The 19,945-nt window shown below is 42.0% G+C and overlaps 2 protein-coding genes across 4 annotated transcripts; both read right to left on the reverse strand.

Moving 5' to 3' along the window:
• Positions 1-7,170: 7,170 nt before the first annotated feature.
• LOC145051886 (uncharacterized) lies at positions 7,171-9,008 on the reverse strand. Of its 3 annotated transcripts, none has more exons than XM_078999722.1 (5): positions 8,632-9,008; positions 8,103-8,516; positions 7,822-8,021; positions 7,550-7,731; positions 7,171-7,393 (listed from the first exon to the last, which is right to left on the reverse strand). In XM_078999722.1, exons 3-5 carry the CDS (start codon positions 8,009-8,011, stop codon positions 7,223-7,225), a joined length of 543 nt encoding a protein of 180 aa, XP_078855848.1. In that variant the 5' UTR covers positions 8,012-8,021; positions 8,103-8,516; positions 8,632-9,008; the 3' UTR covers positions 7,171-7,222. The 3 variants fall into 3 exon arrangements, with proteins under 3 accessions (XP_078855848.1, XP_078855847.1, XP_078855845.1); XM_078999721.1 differs by having other exon boundaries at positions 8,654-9,006; XM_078999719.1 differs by having other exon boundaries at positions 8,103-8,563; positions 8,654-9,001.
• Positions 9,009-12,758: 3,750 nt separating this feature from the next.
• LOC145049309 (uncharacterized) lies at positions 12,759-13,217 on the reverse strand. Its single transcript, XM_078997735.1, has one exon. The coding sequence runs from the start codon at positions 13,215-13,217 to the stop codon at positions 12,759-12,761; it is 459 nt and encodes a 152-aa protein (XP_078853861.1).
• Positions 13,218-19,945: the final 6,728 nt, after the last annotated feature.

The raw sequence follows: 19,945 nt of genomic DNA on the forward strand, positions 1-19,945 counted from the left end.
CCCACGACTTGGAGCTGGGGGCAGTTGTATTTGCCCTCAAGATTTGGAGGCATTACCTGTATGGGGTCCGCTGTACTATCTACACGGACCACAAGAGTTTACGATACCTGATGGATCAGCCGAGTTTGAATATGAGACAGAGGAGATGGTTGGACGTGCTGAAGGACTATGACTGTGAGATCCTGTATCATCCAGGGAAGGCCAACGTGGTGGCCGATGCCCTGAGCCGCAAGGTGTCGGCGGCCCCTATCAGGGATTTGTGTATGAGGATGACGGTAATCACTCCTTTGTTGGAGCGGATCAAGGAGGCTCAGATGGAGGGTCTCAAGGAGGAAAGGCAGAAGTGCGAGAGGATAGTGGGTCGAGTAGCTTCGTTCGACTACGACAGTCGGGGTTTGATGACGCTTCATGGTAGGGTGTGGGTACCGTACTGGGGTGGGGTACGGCAGGTATTGATGGACGAGGCTCATAAGTCTCGATTTTCTATCCATCCAGGGGCGACGAAGATGTATCGGGATCTTCGACCTGATTATTGGTGGCCCTGCATGAAGCGAGTAGGAGCTGAGTGAGAAAACCCTAATTTTCAGGGTTTGTGTCCTATTTAAAGGACCTTAAGCCTTCATTTCCGCCTCCCTTATCATCTTAACACTCTGAGAGAAACCCTAATCGAGTTATATCCTTGTGTGAGAGAAAGAGAGGCTAATATTTCATATTTTAGTGGATTTTTTGAGGAAGATTGAGGAGCAAAAGGCTTGGGACGAGGGGGAGCTCTTGTGTAACGACCCGTTTCCGGTATGTTAATTAATGTGTTTTGGGCTAAGTTTTCAAGAGGGACTCGGCGAGTTCTAGCCTGACTCGCCGAGTCGGGTCGCTCATCTTGTGCACGCGGAAGCCGGCGACTCGGCGAGTCCATCCGTCTGGGTGAAACCCTAACTCCCCGGGTTTTGCTCACTATTTAAACCCCATTATAGCCTCCATCTCGTCACTTTCCCCCTGAGAGCTCTGTGAGAAACCCTAAACCTTCCTCTTGTGAGCTTATAAGTGATCTTGTTCCATTTTGTGAAGGGGTGAAGAAGGAGAAGAAGAAGGAAGCAAGGAAACGAGTTCTAGTGCCAAGATCCAAGATCAAGTGTGAACTTATTCAGGTATTTTCGGAGTTCTCTTCTGGTTTCATGCTTAAACTTCCATTAGAACTCTTTTAAGGGCTATTTGATGCTTGTTCCAAGCTTTATGCTTGCTTGATTGTATTATTAAGCCGAAATACCTTTGGATCTGAGTGTTGGGGTGTTGAAGAGTCCAGATCCACTGTCTTTTTGGGGTTACATTGCTTATTAGCCATGGATCTACCCTTATTGTGCATATTTTAGTCTTATTTCCCTCATTCATGTGGTTGTACACGTAAAGTTGGAAACTTTACGTGGTAAAACAGCTTATTGGACCTAGATCTATCTTTTGCATGTGTTGGATTCAAGAGAAATCGAGTAAAAATATGTTGCATGGCGGCGACTCGGCGAGTCGGAAGAACGACTCGACGAGTCAGGTCGCGAGTCCCGAGTTCTCCAGTTTCTTCAGTGTCGAGTGGACGAGGTGAGTTAGGGAGTGGACTCAGCGAGTTAAGAGTAGACTCAGTAATGGAGGGACTCGGCGAGTTGTTCATACAACTCGGCGAGTCCAAGGCAATCTCCTTGAGGATTAAGAACAACTCGTCGAGTCTGTTCATCTGACTCGGCGAGTCGGATGAAGATCATCTGAGTTCTTGGATCCAGAGGGTACTCGTCGAGTCGATGCCACACTCGACGAGTAACAGCATGTAAGAGTTGAACGGAGAGTCTAGGACTCGGCGAGTCGGGTATCCCGACTCGGCGAGTCAGCCCTGAGTAAGTCAACTTTGACCAAGGGTAAAAGAGTCATTTTACCCTGAGTATAGTGCTAGTGATTGATTGAGTGTGTTTATGGATTTGTAGCCGAGGAGATTCAGGAGCAGCAGCCGTTAGCTTTCCGAGCCACGCACTCATCCGCTAGCTTACGAGGTGAGTCTCCTTTCCGTAGGGGCGGGTCTAAGGCCACAATGCCGGCCCGTCCAGTTAATAGTAGTTTCCGGACTTCGGTCCGATGTAGTAGTTCGTATGTTTGATGCCTTCGTGGTTCAGACATGTTTTATGTGCTATGTGTATGTGTTTATGTTCCGGGCCACGGCCCGATGCAGTATGCAATATAAATGGTTATGATATGCTATGCTATGTGCAGTCAGTCCCGGACCTCGGTCTGATGCAGGGGACACGGTCCCAGTCAGTTCCGGACTTCGGTCCGATGCAGTCAGTTCCGGACTTCGGTCCGATGCAGGGGACAAGGTCCCAGTCAGTTCCGGACTTTGGTCCGATGCAGTTTCCGGGCTTCGGCCCGATGCAGTGGGCAAGGCCCAATATGTGTTTATGTGTTATTGTATGGTATGTGGTGGTTTGGGGGAGCTCACTAAGCTTCGTGCTTACAGTTTCAGTTTTGGTTTCAGGTACTTCCGCAAGCAAAGGGAAGAGCTCTGGATGACGGCATCGCACACACCACCGCCTCAGCGTTAGCCTGGGATTGATTTAGATGTTTGACTTGATGTAGTATGATACAGTTTTCCGCACAGTATTTTATTATGTCTTGGAATACATCACGTATGGTTTTATTATATGATGCTCTGATTGCAGTTTTGATTATATTAAAAACAAAAAATTTTGGGTCGTATTTTTGGGTCGTTTCATCTTGGATCCGATGCTCTTTCATTTCTAGCTTTTGTTTGAATGTAAAAAGCTACCACCTTGATCATTGTTTGGTTAGATCTCTTTTCTAGGGAGTTTAGGGCCTTTTTCCATCCTTCTTTGAGTTCTAGAGTTGTTGAGCTTGCCATGGAGTTGAGACTTCAGATCTAGACAATAGGAGGTACCGTGAGCCCAAAGATCCAAGATTTATCAAGCTAGTGGCAAGCTTTTATGCATTAAACCCTATATAGAGCTTGTTTTTGCATTCCGATCCCTAGATGCCATGCTTGGACGTAAAGCTTGCAGTTTTACGTGGTATTTCAGCCTTAGGAGGCAAGATCTAGAGTTTAGGACCTTATTTCTGCTTAGAATCGTCTGAATTAGAATTAGTCTAGAGGGACTCGACGAGTGCATGAGCCAACTCGACGAGTCAGCTAGGGTTTTCCCCAATAGTATGGACGCGCTACAACTTGGCGAGTTGAAGAGACAACTCGACGACTTGAGTTGGATTTTCCTGTTACTTTAGAGAAAACGAAGGAACTCAATGAGTTGCATAGATGCACTCGACAAGTCGGGTCAACATGGACTGTTGACTCGGGTGTTGACTTTCGTTGACTTTTAGGGTTTGGTCAAAACATGAGTGAGGAAGACCAAATAGGGGGTAAAATAGTCTTTCACCCTTTCCAAGAGTAAGGAAAGAGGTTAGCCTAACTTGTAAGAGTTATAATTATAAAGTGTTAATTAGAGATGATTATATTATGTAGGCGGAGTCTAGACTGTTCGTGGGGTACTAGATCTACTTGCTTACTTACGAGGTGAGTCTTCTCACTATACTTACCTGAGCGGTAATAATGTGACCGGAAGGTCTTATCTAAGTTATCGACCGGAGGGTCCTATGTGCTTATACTGAGTTATGTGATATTATGCATTTTGTCTATGTGATATATGTTATATTATTCTATGCCTTACTGAGTTAGGACCGGAGGGTCCAAAGTGAGTTGTGAGACCGGAGGGTCTTCACTGAGATATAGGACTGGAGGGTCCAACCCGAGCTGTGAGACCGGAGGGTCCACACCGAGCTGTGAGACCGGAGGGTCCTCACCGAGATGCATGACCGGAGGGTCCATGCCGAGCTATAGCCCCATGAGAGGCTTATTATTTGTGTATGTGGTATTTTGGGGAACTCACTAAGCTTCGTGCTTACCGTGTTGTGTGTTATGTGTTTCAGGTACTTCTCAGGATCAGTGGAAGGCGTCGGCTTGATTGTTCACACCTGTTCAAGATTATATTTGAGGATTATGGGATATTATCAGTTATTTTGTTGATTTGTGTTTTGACAATTGATACATTGGTGGTTTTTGAGAAATGTGACATTGAGTTTTATGTGATTTAAAAATGAAAATTTTGTTTGAAAATTTAGAGTGTTACATTTCAACGTCTGAATTCCTGTAGCCTTTACTCTATCTGCTCCCACGAACATTGTTTTTAATGCTTCCCAGGCTTTTTTAGTTGTTTTCTTCTCAGCCAAGGATAGTAGAAGGTCTTCTGGTATCCCTTGATAGATGGCTGCGAGTGTCATCTTATCCTTCTTCATTTCTACCATAGTATTTGATGTTCTGGGTTCCACTGCATCCCACACTCACTAGGCTTGCATGAAGACCCTCATTTTGATGGCCCATGTAGAGTAGTTACTTATTGATAGCATCGGATAATAGAGAGTGACCAAACCTTCTTTTTCATCATTACCACTGTTTCCTAGTCATCTCTTTACGTGGTTGGTACTTTGGCATACACTAGGTTAAGCTCTAATACCAAGTGTTAGTTTCTCTCAAACCACAATGGTAATAATCAAACAGAGAAAACAGGTTATGTCAAAGCTTTAAGCTTTTCTTATTGAATTGAAACAGGTAAAGTAACAATACATCATGTAAACAATGCTAGTCTATTTAAACAAAAGAAATTGCATAAATATAGGAACGACTTCACTAGGCTTATGACTAGGACTTTCAAACACATAGTTTGATGTATTCCACGTATATGGCAACAGTGTGACAGACAACGGCTTCGGCTGTAACTCTAGTAGTGGCAAAGATGGACGTAGTTTGGTCGACGACTGACTGTTTATTGAAGTGGGTGGCACCAATGGGAATCCAAAGTAGTAGATGGTTGTAGGAAGATGGAAGTATCTAGTTGATGGTGGTGTGACAAAGCCAACGACTCAGACAGCAACTCCAGTGGTGGCTCATGTGATAGCTTGGGTGGTAGAGAGGAAGGAAGGTCAGTCGATGGAGAAGAATAAGAAGGAAGAGGCATATTAGGTTTATCTTTGTTACTGTTAGATGGGCCCACGTATATTAAATCATTTCTTTTAATAGGTTAATAACAAAGGAAATAAACAAACTGAAAAAAGATAATATTAAGGGCATCATAGTCATTTTGTATTAGATAGGGATTTACACCGTAACAAAATCAAAACCTAAAGGAGTACAAAAGAAAAAATAATGACTAAACGTGAAATTTTTGTAAATCATAAGGACAATTTCAGTAATTTGTTCCAAAATTTATAGAAATGCCCGGTGGATTATTGGAGCAATTATTTAGTCTCTATAGTTTTTAATTTAAAATAATTATATTTCTAGACCCTATTGTTTTAATATGCATTAATTACGGGTTTAATCCTTATAGTCTTTAATTTCAGTTTTGGCAAATTTTAAGAAAGTTACTATAACATGTTTAACATATTAATTAATTGTAAGATTAAAGAACAACAAAGATCGGTATGTGTGCAACCCAACATAACATGTTTCATCTTGTACTAATCTAGCATGGTCTTTCCATTTTGTCACAAAGCTAAAAAAAATTAGATTTTAATAGTCACATTATAGGGGAGGAAAACCGATAATGAAGTAGGGTCCAAGACCAATAATTTAAAAAACACAAGAATGACAAGATTCCCTCGTTCCCTAAAATTTCATAAGATAACCACAGTTTTGTAGTAATAAAATTTTAGTTTTATCTTGGGACATTTAATCGACATCTTTATATTCAAAATACTATAGAATATGTATACTGTCGAAGGCAACCTGTTCACACGCAAAAAAAAAAAAAAAAAAATCTAAACCAAGAGCCTCTACTTTAGTAAACAATACAAAACAAAAAAAAATATATATATATCACTCGTTGATTTTTAGATGTTTTTTTTAATATAAGATTTGTAATATTAGTATATTACTACTATGTATAATTATGATACCAGTAAATCATGATAAACACACACATTCGCATTCGCAACCAACTAAAGTCTAAATAAACAATCTTAATCTAATAAATAAGTCACTAGCAGATTGCAAGAAGAATGGTAATGAAATATATAATATTGGGAAATTGGGATATATAATTATATTGTATATGCAAATAAAAGGTTTGGGCCAAATTTGAGTGGGGCAGTTAGTTTTAGTTGGAAACAAATTTGGTGGTATAACTATAAGTGTATGTATGGCCGATGGCGTACTACAGTTGTATGTATCAGTATGTGTGGTTGAAGGCAATGTAGTCTTGTTAAACTCGTGGATTTTGTGAAAGAAACAGTTGGGGAAATGCAATTGGAAGATCCATCTATTTTTTGCACTTTGCATTTATTACTTAATTTTAAATTTAAATCTCTGTGGTTTTTGTTAGTGAATTGTACCGTACAAGTTTTTGTTGCATAATTTAACCTTGTATAAATGCAGCATCAACAATCCATCGATCTTCACATCTTCATCATCATTATCTCAGCTGAAAATGGCTTCTTCTAAATTCTTTCTTCTTGTTGTTTTTGGTGCTCTGGTTTGTACATCCTCGGCTCGGAAACTGAGTTCCAATGGCTCCAAGGGGACTCTTCGGGATGAGAAGAACTTCTACTCTGGTGTGCTTGGTGGTGGTGGATTCGGCGGCGGTGGTGGCGGTGGGTTAGGAGGTGGTGTTGGTGGCGGTTCTGGATTGGGAGGTGGTTTTGGTGGGGGTTCTGGATTAGGAGGTGGTGGTGGTGGTGGAGGGTTTGGTGGAGGAGGTGGTGGTGGATTGGGAGGCGGGTCTGGATTTGGAGGAGGAGCAGGTGGTGGTGTTGGAGGTGGTTCTGGGATTGGAGGGTTAAGTGGTGGCGGCGGCGGCGGTGGCGGTGGTGGTGGTGGACTTGGAGGTGGTTCTGGTGGAGGATTTGGTGCTGGTTCCGGTGGAGGTTTTGGTGGTGGATTGCCTTGAGTGCATGCATTTGTACGTATAATTACAATGTGCATGACATGGTTGAGTTAGTTGTGGTTTAATTTGTTTTTTCATTATTTTAATATTTGGAACTATGATTAATTTATGATTTCATGTTGTAATAAAATAAATAAAGCTGTTGTCTGTAACTTTATATTATAATAAAGATTTGTGAGGTGAGGTGTTGAGATTTTTTATTCTCTATTTATAATTATTATTGAGGAATTAACGATCATTTAAGAGTAATTCATTACAGACTCTACTGATGATGACGTACGTCGTTTTTTTCTTGAGATACAGCAATTGATGACCTGTAACTGTTGATACAACAGACAGCAGTTCAAATCTGGAATTTTGTTAACTGGGATGCCAGGAATATGCTGTCCATCACACCATAATCTTCTCAACTGCACACACCAAAAGTTCAAAATCCATCCATACCAGTATATATATGTCCCCGTTATTAAGGAAACACGAAGATCTATCTGTTAAGATTAAATTATGTCCCCATAAAATGAAAAATAAGCAGCACAGTAATTTTAAAACTAGAGGAACTCACTTACTTCTGCAACAACCCTGTACCAAAAAGATGCCATTTTCCTTAGAGTTTTCAAGCATCCAATTGCTTCAGCAAGCTCTACAACAAAGCTGTCAGGAGGGGCAGCATGAAGGTCTTTAAGCAAAGATATAATTGTTGGATTTGTCTCCAATTTAGGCGTACTCTTCCTTCCAGAAAGATGCCCTTCTGTGATTATCTTGCAAGGAATTGAAAGATCATCAAGGGCAATGATTGAATACATCTACAGACATTTACCAAAAGAAAGAAAAAATCTACCTGCACCAAGTAGTGAACTGATAAGTGACACAACTTTGACTTTCTCATCAGTACCAAACTCCATATCAATCTTATCTTCCTTGTCCCTCAGTACTAATGATTTCACTGTGGAGAAGTTTAAACCAGCTTTCTCCCTCACAGGTGAAGAATCTCTTGATGACATCAGAAGATCTTTCATTGACCTCACCATTCTGGTCGTCCTGCAGTTCAGAAGATCTTTCATTTACACAAAAATCACAAGTTGGAAATTTTACCAAAATCAAACAATGGGAACAACTTACTCAACACCTACTGCCAATTGCCTAAGCCAGGAGGTGCATCCCTAGTTACTTCAATTCAAAACGATTGGATAGGTGTTAAGATGTATAATAATCATTCTTCATTGCTAGATTTAATTCTAAATTCTTCTTCAAATAATATGAGAGCTAGAGAGAGTTAGAGAGAGAGAGAGAGAGAGAGAGAGAGAGAGAGAGAGAGGTAAATTTAATTTGTTGTTCTTGGGGAGATGGATGGATGGATTGTGTTTTTCGTATACGGAAAACGGGAAACTGTATATTATCGTTGTTAAAACACAAATTACAAATTACAAATTACAAATTACAGTTTACATGAATGGAATTGTCACTTGAATCCTTCCTCGTTAGGGTTTTCATCTTTACTTGCATCGTCAGATTGGAGGTCCTTCATCACGAATCCTGGCACCACAAAGTTGGCAATCCAGTAAAGAAATAAGAACGCCAGACTGTAATTGTAAACCATATAAACACAAAATCATTACAGATCTTCAAACAATATCACACACACACTCACACACACAGATTGAAGAGGAAACCTTGTGGGAATCAAGACTGTTAAATCTCCGGTGGTGGCGGGTGAATTGACACTGAGAACCACCAGATGAGAGGTGGTGATAGCCATGGCCTTGCTCCTCACGGGATTTACTACTGGCAAATAAAAATTGTATCTTGGAAACACCCCACCTGATCCTGATGGTGCATGCTGGTGATTCAAGGTGGAGAGTGGTGGTGGTGGATAGTGGTGATGGATGGACCTCATTCTTCAAATTTCAGTTTAATTTCCACAAATCATAGGCACATGCCTGTGAGAGAGTCTTGGGTGTGGATAATGTTTTTTTGGTTTTAGGTCAGCTGATCTTTGGAGATTGGTTGTGGGGGTGTTTGCGTAATTTCACACTTTATCACGTGATGTTATTTTTTTATTCCAACTATCATCTTCTAGATTTTGTCGAGACTATAGCATTTTGTCACGTTACTTTTTTTGATTCACTTTATTTTTATCCGTTTAAGCATTTTGTCACGTTACTTTTTTTTGATTCACTTTATTTTTATCCGTTTAACATTTAATTTTAGGATTTGATAGGAGTGGTAATACTCTTAATATTTAGAGTAAATTACATGGATGGTCCCTGTGGTTAGGGGTAACTTGCATGTTTGGTTCTTAAAAAGATTTTTTAATTCGGACCATCCCAAGATTTAAATTTATTACCCGCTTAGTCCCTTAAACTTTATTTTGTTGCGTATTTGGTCCTCACTAAACATAAAAAGACAATTTTACCCTTATCAATTTTATTTTCAGATTTTGTTAATTAGAAAAACATTTTACAAAAAGCCCATGTGGGTCCCACCGACCCAATTATTGTTCTAGTATAGTCAACTGCTCCTCCACTCCTCCGTCCTCTTCATTATCCTCCATCTTCAGCGGCTCCCAATTATTGTTCTAGCATGGAAAGCTCCCATCTTCCTTTACCTTTGTCGGAAAGCTCTCAGTCACCTTTTTACCATTTCACGTCGGACATCAATTTCAACCTAACAACCTCTCCTCCATCAACACCATTACTTTCTTCACCCTCGATCGAGAAGAAGGGGTGATGACGAAGCTTAGGGCTCCACACTGCTGCTCAATCCCTACATCGGAGGTTGTGTCAGCGACCTACTAGTGCTGCTTGGACCACCGTCGACCTATGGACAAACGGAGCCCTAAAATCACAGGATTACATATATGTCTCCTAACTCTCTTGGTTATTTGGGTATATTAGGATATGAAGCATTTGGTTAATGATTTGTGATTCCTTTTTTCATCAGGTTGGTTATTCAACTTGAAAACTCAAATTTTAGGTATTAGAATGTACACCCATCACCGATGCTCTTCATCTTCACAAACATCGATCTTTGTCTTCAAGACCAGGGTTGATTTCTTGGATTCATCATGGATTAGATTTCAAACATTTTGATTTATGTGGTCATTGTGGGCTTTTGATTTTAATTTCGATTTTGATTTCTGGGTTCATATGGAAAAACTCTATTTGTGGGTTTCATCTAGATTGTATCAGCGAGTTTTTCCTGGGGATTTTAGTTTTGGATGTGAGTTGTATATTGGATTTTTGTTTGGAATTTAAGTTGTTGCTTTGATTTCAGATGTATTTCATATTTATGGTTGAGTATTAGGTAATTTGTGTTGATCTTATGGTGATTTCTTTGATACCTGATATGTGGTCGGAGATAGTGACCGGAGCCGGTGTCGGGAAACAGGATAATCTTCCTTCATTGGGGGGGGGGGGGGGGGGGGGGGGAGGAAAGAAGATTAAGTTGGGTGGATCCATTCAAACAATTATTAATAATTTATTTATTTAATATTAGGTGAAGTAATAAAAAAGAATTAACAAAATAAAAATATATCATTAAGGGCAAAATAGTTTTTTGAAGTCTGCCAGGGACCAAACGCGCAACAAAATTACATTTTAGGGACCGTCCGAGTTAAGAAAAAGAATTAGGGACCAAGCGCGCAGATTACCCCAAACCACAGGGACCATTCGCGTAATTTTCTCTAATATTTATTTTCTTTAGTTTAATTAAATTATTTTATTTTAATATATAAACATTTTTTATGCACAAATATTTAAAAAAAATTATTTTTTTAAACCACAAACAATTTTAACAGTTGAATTGTAATTAAATTTTTTTAATTTTTATAATAAAAACTATTATTTTAATTAAAATGTATATAAATGAGGAAGTGTTTGAAAGTTAAATGAGAAAGTATCAAACTCTTTATAAAAGTATATAAAATAAATTAAGCTGTGGAAAATAAATGAGAAAACATTGGCAAATAAATGGGAAGTATATGAAATAAATTAGTTGGAAATGAGAAATCATTGACAAATAAATGGAAAATATATGTAATAAATTAGTTGGAATTGACGTCTTCCACCAAAGGTGTCTTCCACCAATCACAAGAGGCTCTTGGACTCTCTCTCCCCTCGCTACAATGGCAACGACCTTTCCTTAGCAAGCCCCCTAGCGAGACCTAAGGGTGGTGTTCATCAACTTGCAGCCTGGCGAATTGTTTTAGTGATGTCACTCTCCTTAGCCTAAAAAGTTACAAATGTTAGTGATATGTATTAAAGTGACCATCTATTCAGTTCAGAATAAACAACATAGGGTAATTTGCGTGTTTGATCTATAACTTATTTTTTTAACTTTGAGTAAATTACATGAATGGTCCATATGGTTTAGGGTAATTTGTGTGTTTGGTTCCTAACTTATTTTTTTTTAACTCGGAAGGTCCCTATTGTTTGTTTTTGTTACACGCTTGGTCCTTGTGTTGCCTAAAAATATTATTTTGCTCTTGGTTTTTTCATTTATTTAAATAAACACAACCTCAACCACCCCCCCCCCCCCCAACCTCACCTTACCTTATCTATCCCACCATTTTTTTCATATTTAAATAACAGTCTTTTTAGATAAGACAGAGACTAAAACAAATATTAGGGACCAAGCATGTAACAAAAATAAACAATTGTGACCTTCTAATAAAAAAAATAAGTTAGGGGCCAAGTGTGCAAATTAGTCCAAACCATAGGGACCATTCGTGTAATTCACTCAAAGTTATAATAACACTCTAAAACAAACATCAAAACAAAACAACCTTAGGTTTATCCTGAACTGGACAGATGGTTGGTTACTCATTTAATACATATCATTTGTAACTTTTTATCGTCTTTACCAAAATCGACAACATAATTTGAGTAAAAGAAATAACAACTAATTTCACACGTGATAAAGTGTGAAATTACGCCCATGCCCCACAACCAATCTCCAAAGATCACCTAAACTAAAACCCAAAAACATTACACACCCAAAACTCTCCCACAGGTATGTGCTTATGCTTTGTGGGAAATTAAACTGAAATTTGAAAAATGAGGTCCATCCACGAACACCACTCTCCACCTTGAACCACCAGCAAGCATGCACCATCAGGATCAGGTGGGGTGTTTCCAAGATACAATTTTTATTTGCCAGTAGTAAATCCCGTGAGGAGCAAGGCCATGGTTATCACCAACTCCCATCTGGTGGTTCTCAGTACAGTCTTGATTCCCACAACGTTTCCTCTTCAATTTGTGTGTGTGAGTGATTGATAAGCCAAGAACAACAACAGAATACGAGATAGACCACAAATGATAAATTCCATGCTTTCGAGAGGCAAGGATCTCTCCAAAATAGTTTTCACTACAAGTTTTTTCAATGGCCCTACTCAACCAAAACTGGGAGTTTAAATACTACACTAAGGCAAAAAGCAAATACCCTCCAGCACCATACCGGTCCCCTGGGACAGAACTGACATCTAAGGATAATGCTCACAACAAAATAAAGAACCAATCACAAAAGAAATGCCCCTCCCCCACGATTCTAACAGTTGGCCTCCTGAATTGGACTTGTCCCCTGTTTAGGCTTCCTAGGTCTTCTTTGATAAACCAAGAATGGTTTGGGCTTATCAATACCCGCGGCCCAAACTTTGACCTTGTCCTCAAGGTCGAATTCTGGAAACTGCAGTTTGAATCTTTCATAGTCTTCCCATGTAGCTTCGGCATCGGAAGTACCTTGCCATTGAATGAGGACTTCCAGTTCACCCGTGTCGCTTCATTTCTTGAGTCTTGCTCCCTTGAACTCTTCTGGTTTGACCACAAGCTCCAGTTCAGCAGTCAGTTGGGGAGGTAGCTGGGCTGGAGTAAGGGGGGCCCCAAAAGCATGCCTTAATTGCGAGACATGGAACACCGGATGAATTGAGGCTGTTTTGGGCAATTCTAACTTGTAAGCAACCGTTCCAATCCTCCCAATGATTTTGAATGGGCCATAATAGCGAGCAGCTAGTTTTTCATATCGGTGTCGAGCTAAACTCTGTTGTCGGTATGGTTTCAGCTTGAGATATACCAGATCTCCTTCTTGGAATTGTACATCTCTTCGGCTTTTGTTTGCTTGGGTCTTCATTTTCTGATGGGCTCGCATTAGATGGATTTTCAAATCATCTAGAATAGCATCCCGATCTTCCAACATCTTATCCAAGGCATCGAGCGAGGTCACTTGACCTTCGTAACGCATGATGGGTGGAGGATCGCGACCATACAAAGCACGAAAAGGAGTACATTTGGTAGACGAGTGGAATGATGTGTTGTACCAGAATTCAGCCCAAGCTATCCATCGTGACCATCGCTTGGGTTTTTCGGAACAAAAACATCGAAGATACGTTTCCAGACAACGATTTACCACCTCAGACTGCCCATCTGTTTGCAGGTGGTAGGCGGTGCTTCGTTTTTATTGTACACCGTGTAGTTTGAACAACTCCACCCAAAACTGGCTTAAGAAAATACGATCCCTGTCACTCACTATTGATTTTGGCAGTCCGTGAAGCCTAACGACCTCCTTAATGAAGGTTTGTGCCATCGTCGCTGCACTGAATGGGTGCTTGAGGAGTATAAAGTGAGCATATTTGCTAAGCCTGTCTACCACCACCCAAATGGTATCCCAGCCGTCTGATCTTGGCAAACCTTCGATGAAGTCCATAGTGACTTCATCCCATGTATTATCGGGAATCGGAAGAGGTTGTAGAAGACCCGCTGTAACGACCCAATTTTCACGTCCAAAAATTTCGTTTTTAAAACATTACTTTAGAAAACATTAATAATTAAAACATTGCTTAATTAAACCATTTCACATCGAAAACCGAATTGAAATCCATAACAGTTAAACAACCAAAATGTCAGAGTATCAATCCGAGGGTAAACTCATAAATGCGGAATCAAAGAGTGTGTGTGATGAGCCGCTACCGCGCCTGCTCCTTCCCCTTGGCTGAAGAGGTACCTGAAACAACAACTGAAAAACGTAAGAACAAAGCTTAGCGAGTTCCCCCATCGTACCACATACCATACAACGCATAACATACATACTGCCAGGCTATTTTGGGGTGCCTGACTACCCGGTACGGCCATTCTGGGGTGCCGACTACCCGTGCGGTCATTCTGGGGTGCCGTCCCACCCGTGTCAAGCCATTCTGGGGTGCTGACTACCCGTGTCAAGTTATTCTGGGGTGCTGACTACCCGTCAGTCCTGACAACCGATCCTCGGGGACTATTTCACCCCCTACTGCTACTATCACATATATCATACATAACATATTATCAAATATATCTGGGGTGTCTGAACTACCCTTCGGTCCTAACAACCGAACTCGGGGACTGGTCCCCTCCTACTACCTCTATTGCATATAACATAACAAGCCAGCATGCAAACACATAATCATATACTGTCAGACATTTCTGGGGTGTCCGAACTGCCCTTCGGTCCTAACAACCGATCTCTATCTCTATCACATAAAACATATCATGCTAGCATATAATATATCAGGTAGCAGCAAACCTAGATGATATCACAAAGACAATCATCTAACATACGACTCCTACTGGTGGGTCGGCATTGTGGCCGTAGACCCACCGCTACGGGAAGGTAACTCACCTCAAAGTAGCTGCTGATCTGATCGGGAACTGACTGTCTACTGCTGCTGCTGCTGCTGCTCCGGAAATCCTCCGACTGCAATTCCCACAACATACTCAATCAAACACTGCTAACTGCCCTTTGGGTAAAATGACCATTTTACCCCTGATCATGTCATGAGTTAAAGTCAGAGTCAACTTTCAGTTGACCCGACTCGCCGAGTTGGCTCTCCAACTCGCCGAGTTCCTACCCAAACGATTGCCCTGAATCCCATTTCTACTGGTCGAGTTAGGCGCTGACTCGACGAGTTCTCCTTCTAAACTGATGTTCAAGTCCTTCATCCTATTCGCCGAGTTGTATGAACAACTCGCCGAGTTCGTCTTCATCTGAAGAACACTTATGTTGCGACTCGCCGAGTTGTATGAACAACTCGCCGAGTCTGTTCGTGATCTAAGGAGATTGCCTTGAACTCGCCGAGTCTAGGCATCGACTCGCCGAGTTCCCTTATGGGTGGGTTTTGGCTTCCAACTCACCGAGTCCACCCTGGACTCACTACACAACTCGACACGACGAAAAAGGGGACAACTCGGAGACTCGCGACTAGACTCGCCGAGTCTGCTTCATGCAAGAGCCATATACGCGATTTTACTCGAATCCAGTCCATGCCATTCATAGATCTGGGCTCCTAGGGCCTGGTTTACACGTAAAGTTTCCAACTTTACGTGTAGATCATCACCAATAAGGTTTTTAAGGCTTAAAGTGCACTAAAAGGGGTAGATCTAGAGTGTACAAGCAACATGGGTCCATAAAGGCGGTAGATCCATGTTCCAAGGACTGAATAGGGTCTAGATCTAAAGGCTAAACATCTTGAATCATCCAACAATGCACAACCAAACTTGGGGAAGGGCTCAAGAAAGACTTTAATGGAGTAATAAGCATAGAAACAGAGGGAAAACGAGTTTTACCTCAAAGAAATCACTGAGAGAACACTAAGATGCTTGGCTTCCTTCCCTTCCTCTTGATCTACTCCACTTCCTTCTCAAAATCTTCAAGAACACACACTAAAATGTCTCAAACTCACAAGAACAAGAGCTAGAATGTAAGGAGAGCTTCTGAGGGTGAAGGGGGGCTGGCTTGGGGCGGACATGAGGCTTAAATAGGGTGCAAACCCCTGAAACTTAGGGTTTCATCCAACAGCGGTGACTTGCCGAGTCTAGGATATGGACTCGCCGAGTCGCCAACTTAAACGTGTCCCGGTTCCCGTCTCTACTCGGCGAGTCGGACCTATGACTCACCGAGTCCAAGGCTAAAAATGGAAAATACTCAAATAAGATTTACGTACCAGGAACCAGGTGCTACACCCGCTGGTGAAAGACTACTATGCTTGCATTGTTGACAAACAGAGCATTCTTTCACATACTTGCTAATATCGACTTGCATTCCTGGCCAATAGAGTTCACTCGTGACCCTCTGGTAAGTCTTCTTCTCCCCCGAGTGGCCCCCCATAGGAGAATCATGAAATTCCTTGATGATAGCCGAAATCAATTTCGATTTCGAGGGTACCACCAATCGTTCCTTATACATCAAGCGGTCCATATAGATGCTGAATCCTTTGTAATTTCCAGGTTCCGTTTCGACCCCCAGCTTGATTTTTCCAATAAACTCATCTTTTTTTATCTCCTCCCACAACTAGTCCCAGAAGGTCCAACAACCCACTGAAATAACATTGCACACTGGTGGATGTTCCTGGCGAGACAGGGCGTCTGCTACACGATTACTAGCCCCGGTCTGGTACTGGATGTCAGATGTAAAACCCATCAATTTGGAAACCCATCTTTGGTAGTCGTTACCGATGACTCTTTGCTCCAGGATATACTTGAGGCTCAATTGATCGGTTCGAACCACAAATCGTCTTCCAAGGAGATACGGACGCCATTTTAGGACCGCCTTGACAATCGCCATTAATTCTTTTTCATAGATCGATTTTAACCTTGCCTGTGTTCCCAAGGTGCTGCTGTAGAAGGCCACAGGTCTACCCTCTTGCATTAGAACCGCTCCTAGACCGGTCCCAGAGGCATCTGTCTCGATCACAAAGGTTTTTGAAAAGTCCGGCATTACTAACACCGGAATCGAACTCATGGCCTGTTTCAGCTTTCCAAAAGCTAGCTCCGCCGCCTCATTCCATCCAAACTTGTCCCGCTTCAGTTGGTCAGTCAAGGGCGTCGCTATGCTAGTGTATCCCTTCACGAACTTTCGATAGTACCCTGTGAGGCCGAGAAATCCACGCAAAGCTTTGATATTTTTAGAAGTTGGCCATTCCACTATAGCCTTTATCTTAGATTCCTCGGCTGCTACCCCCTCCTTGGAAATCTCGTGACCCAAGTATGAGATTTTGTGTTGGCTAAATTCACACTTCTTATTGTTAAGATAGAGTTGATTTTGTTGTAAGATTTCCAAGGTGGCCTCCATGTGTATGACATGTAACTCCTCACTCGAGCTATAAATGAGGATGTCGTCAAAGAACACCAAAATGAACTTCCTCAAATAGGGTCGAAATAAATCATTCATCAAGGATTGGAAGGTTGTGGAGGCGTTCGTAAGCCCAAACGACATGACCTTGAACTCGTAGTGGCCATCATGGGTGCGGAAAGCGGTCTTGTGAGTATCCTCTGTCCGAACTCTAATCTGGTGATAAGTGGATCGTAAGTCCAGTTTGCTGTAAATCACTGATCCGTGTAATTCATCAAGGAGCTCATCAATCACAGGAATGGGGAATTTATCGGGAATGGTTACCCGGTTTAGGGCTCGATAGTCCACACAGAATCTCCACGACCCATCATTCTTCTTCACCAAGATGACTGGGCTAGAATAAGGGTTGTTGCTGGGTTGTATGATTTCAGCCTTGAGCATCTCCTTGATCAACCGCTCAATTTCTTCTTTCTGAAAGTGGGGGTATCTCTAAGGTCTAACGTTGACTGGGGTGGTACCCTCTTGAAGCACAATTTGGTGCTCTATGTGCCTCCTCGGTGGCAGCCCTTCTGGTTCCTTAAAAACGCCCTGGAACTTATGTATGACTTGTTGCAAGAATGATGGGATCTCTCGTCTTTGGGTTTCCATTGCCTCAATGTGGCTGAGCTCGATCATCACCCCTCGTTTCTCCTTTCGCAACTCCCTTTCCATGGACTTAACTGATATTAAGGAAGTACCTAGAGAAGGATCTCCTATAATCGTAACGAGTTTGTCTCCCAAAGCAAATTCCATTGTTTGCTCCTTCCAATTTGTCCGAGTGGTCCCCAATGTTTCTAGCCATTTCATTCCTAGTATCACGTCAGAACTTCCAAGTCTCAGGGGAAGAAAGTCTTTTATAATGTCGATCTCTTGCAATTGTAGGACCCCTTGACATATACCACGACCATCTTCCTTGTCTCCCATGCCCATTCGTATCCCATATGGTTCAGTGTCACTAATTGGAAGCTCTAGGGTAGCAACAAGAGTGGTGGAGATGAAGTTGTGGGTGACCCCTGGGTCAATTAGGGTTACCACCTGATGGTTGCCAATAGAACCTCGGATCTTCCATCGTTTTCGGAGACGACAACCCCGCCACCGAGTTCAAGGAGACCTCCATAGTCGGCCCTACTTCGGTGGAGTCCATGTTGGGTTCGATACCCCCAGTCGCTTCTTCCCCTGGCGTATATTCGTCTTCTTCCACCAGAATAACGTTGACCTGTGTTTTGCATTTGTGACCATGGAACCATTTATCATCACACTTGTAGCACAATCCTTTAGCCCGCTTTTCATTGATCTGAGCTTCCGTTAGCGGTTTGTCTTCTAGATTCCCGTTTCTCTTGTACCCGATGCCAGATCGTGACCAGGTCCCCGTTGTTTGGACAGACGATTTCCCCCCAAATGTGCGAGAGTTAACCACAGACTCGTTTTTGGGACTCAAAAGACCGAATCCGCTGTTTAGAAGAGACCGGTTCTTTTCTTCAATTTGTTGGGCTAAATGGAAGGCTTTGCCCAAATTTGCAGGCTCTCACATCCGTAATTTTGTTTTAATGGGGGATTGAAGCCCATCTATAAAGTTCCCCAAGGCGACTTGCTCCGTGACGCCGTCCAAGGGTGCCGATAGTTCGATAAATTTCCGGACGTACTCCTCTGTTGTGTCCGTTTGTCGGAGCGCCGACCACTGTTCGTACAAGTTTCCCCCATGGATCGGCCTGAATCTCTTGAGGAAGACGGTTTTCATGTTTTCCCACGAAGATATCATTTGTTGTTTGCTTGCCCACCTGAACCACGCCAGCGCATCCCCATTCAGACTGAGAACCGCCGCTTCAATCTTCTCTTCATTAATCAATTGATAAATGGCAAAGTATCTTTCGGCTTGCAAAATCCACCCATCTGGGTCACGTCCATCAAAGGTGGGCATATCCACCTTCCTGTGTTTGTATTCAAATCTTCCCCTTCCTTGATTCACTCCCTCGAAGGAGCCGAACACAAGTTCTGGGATTCCACTGTTAGACCCACTAGGTCTTGGGCCTTCGTGGGTGAGATTTTTATCCACCCCAGTCAAGATTGGGGTGTTAATACCAGAGTTTGGAGTTTCAGCACTCTTACCTCGTTCAAGCTTATCCATCTTTCCCATCAGCACGTCGAGTTTCCGGATAATTTCATTATGCATGATTTTGTTGTCTTCCGTGGCTCTGGCTTGTTGCTGATTCACCAGCTTTTGTTGTAGTTGCTCATCCAAAATGGTTCCCAGGTTCTCTTCTACCGTCTCCAACCTCTTCTCCAAGGAAGTTGTATTCTTTTGGGGAGCGACCATTGCTCTGATACCAATTGATAAGCCAAGAACAACAACAGAATACGAGATAGACCACAAATGTCAATTTAATTAAAACTGATAAATTCCATGCTTTCGAGAGGCAAGGATCTCTCCAAAATAGTTTTCACTACAAGTTTTTTCAATGGCCCTACTCAACCAAAACTGGGAGTTTAAATACTACACTAAGGCAAAAAGCAAATACCCTCCAGCACCATACCGGTCCCCTGGGACAGAACTGACATCTAAGGATAATGCTCACAACAAAATAAAGAACCAATCACAAAAGAAATGCCCCTCCCCCACGATTCTAACAGTTGGCCTCCTAAATTGGACTTGTCCCCTGTTTGGGCTTCCTGAGTCTTCTTTGATAAACCAAGAATGGTTTGGGCTTATCAGTGATATCGTTTGAAGATCTATAATGGTTTTGTGGTTATATGGTTTACAATTACGGTCTGGCGTTCTTATTTCTTTACTCGATTGCCAAACTTTGTGGTGCCAATGCAAGTAAAGATGAAAA

The sequence above is a fragment of the Lactuca serriola genome, chromosome 5 (assembly GCF_051521515.1).
Source record: "Lactuca serriola cultivar US96UC23 chromosome 5, Lser_US96UC23_V15, whole genome shotgun sequence".
NCBI classification, from domain to species: domain Eukaryota; kingdom Viridiplantae; phylum Streptophyta; class Magnoliopsida; order Asterales; family Asteraceae; genus Lactuca; species Lactuca serriola.

Excerpts from the sequence above, each read along its gene's own strand:
- LOC145051886 (XM_078999722.1), bottom strand. The coding sequence starts at position 8,011 with ATGGTGAGGTCAATGAAAGATCTTCTGATGTCATCAAGAGATTCTTCA. Across the intron at positions 7,732-7,821 it reads CAGTTCACTACTTGGTGCAG|AAGGGCATCTTTCTGGAAGG; the intron begins GTAGATTTTTTC and ends AGATAATCACAG. Across the intron at positions 7,394-7,549 it reads GGTACAGGGTTGTTGCAGAA|TTGAGAAGATTATGGTGTGA; the intron begins GTAAGTGAGTTC and ends TGGTGTGTGCAG.
- LOC145049309 (XM_078997735.1), bottom strand. The coding sequence starts at position 13,217 with ATGCGTTACGAAGGTCAAGTGACCTCGCTCGATGCCTTGGATAAGATG.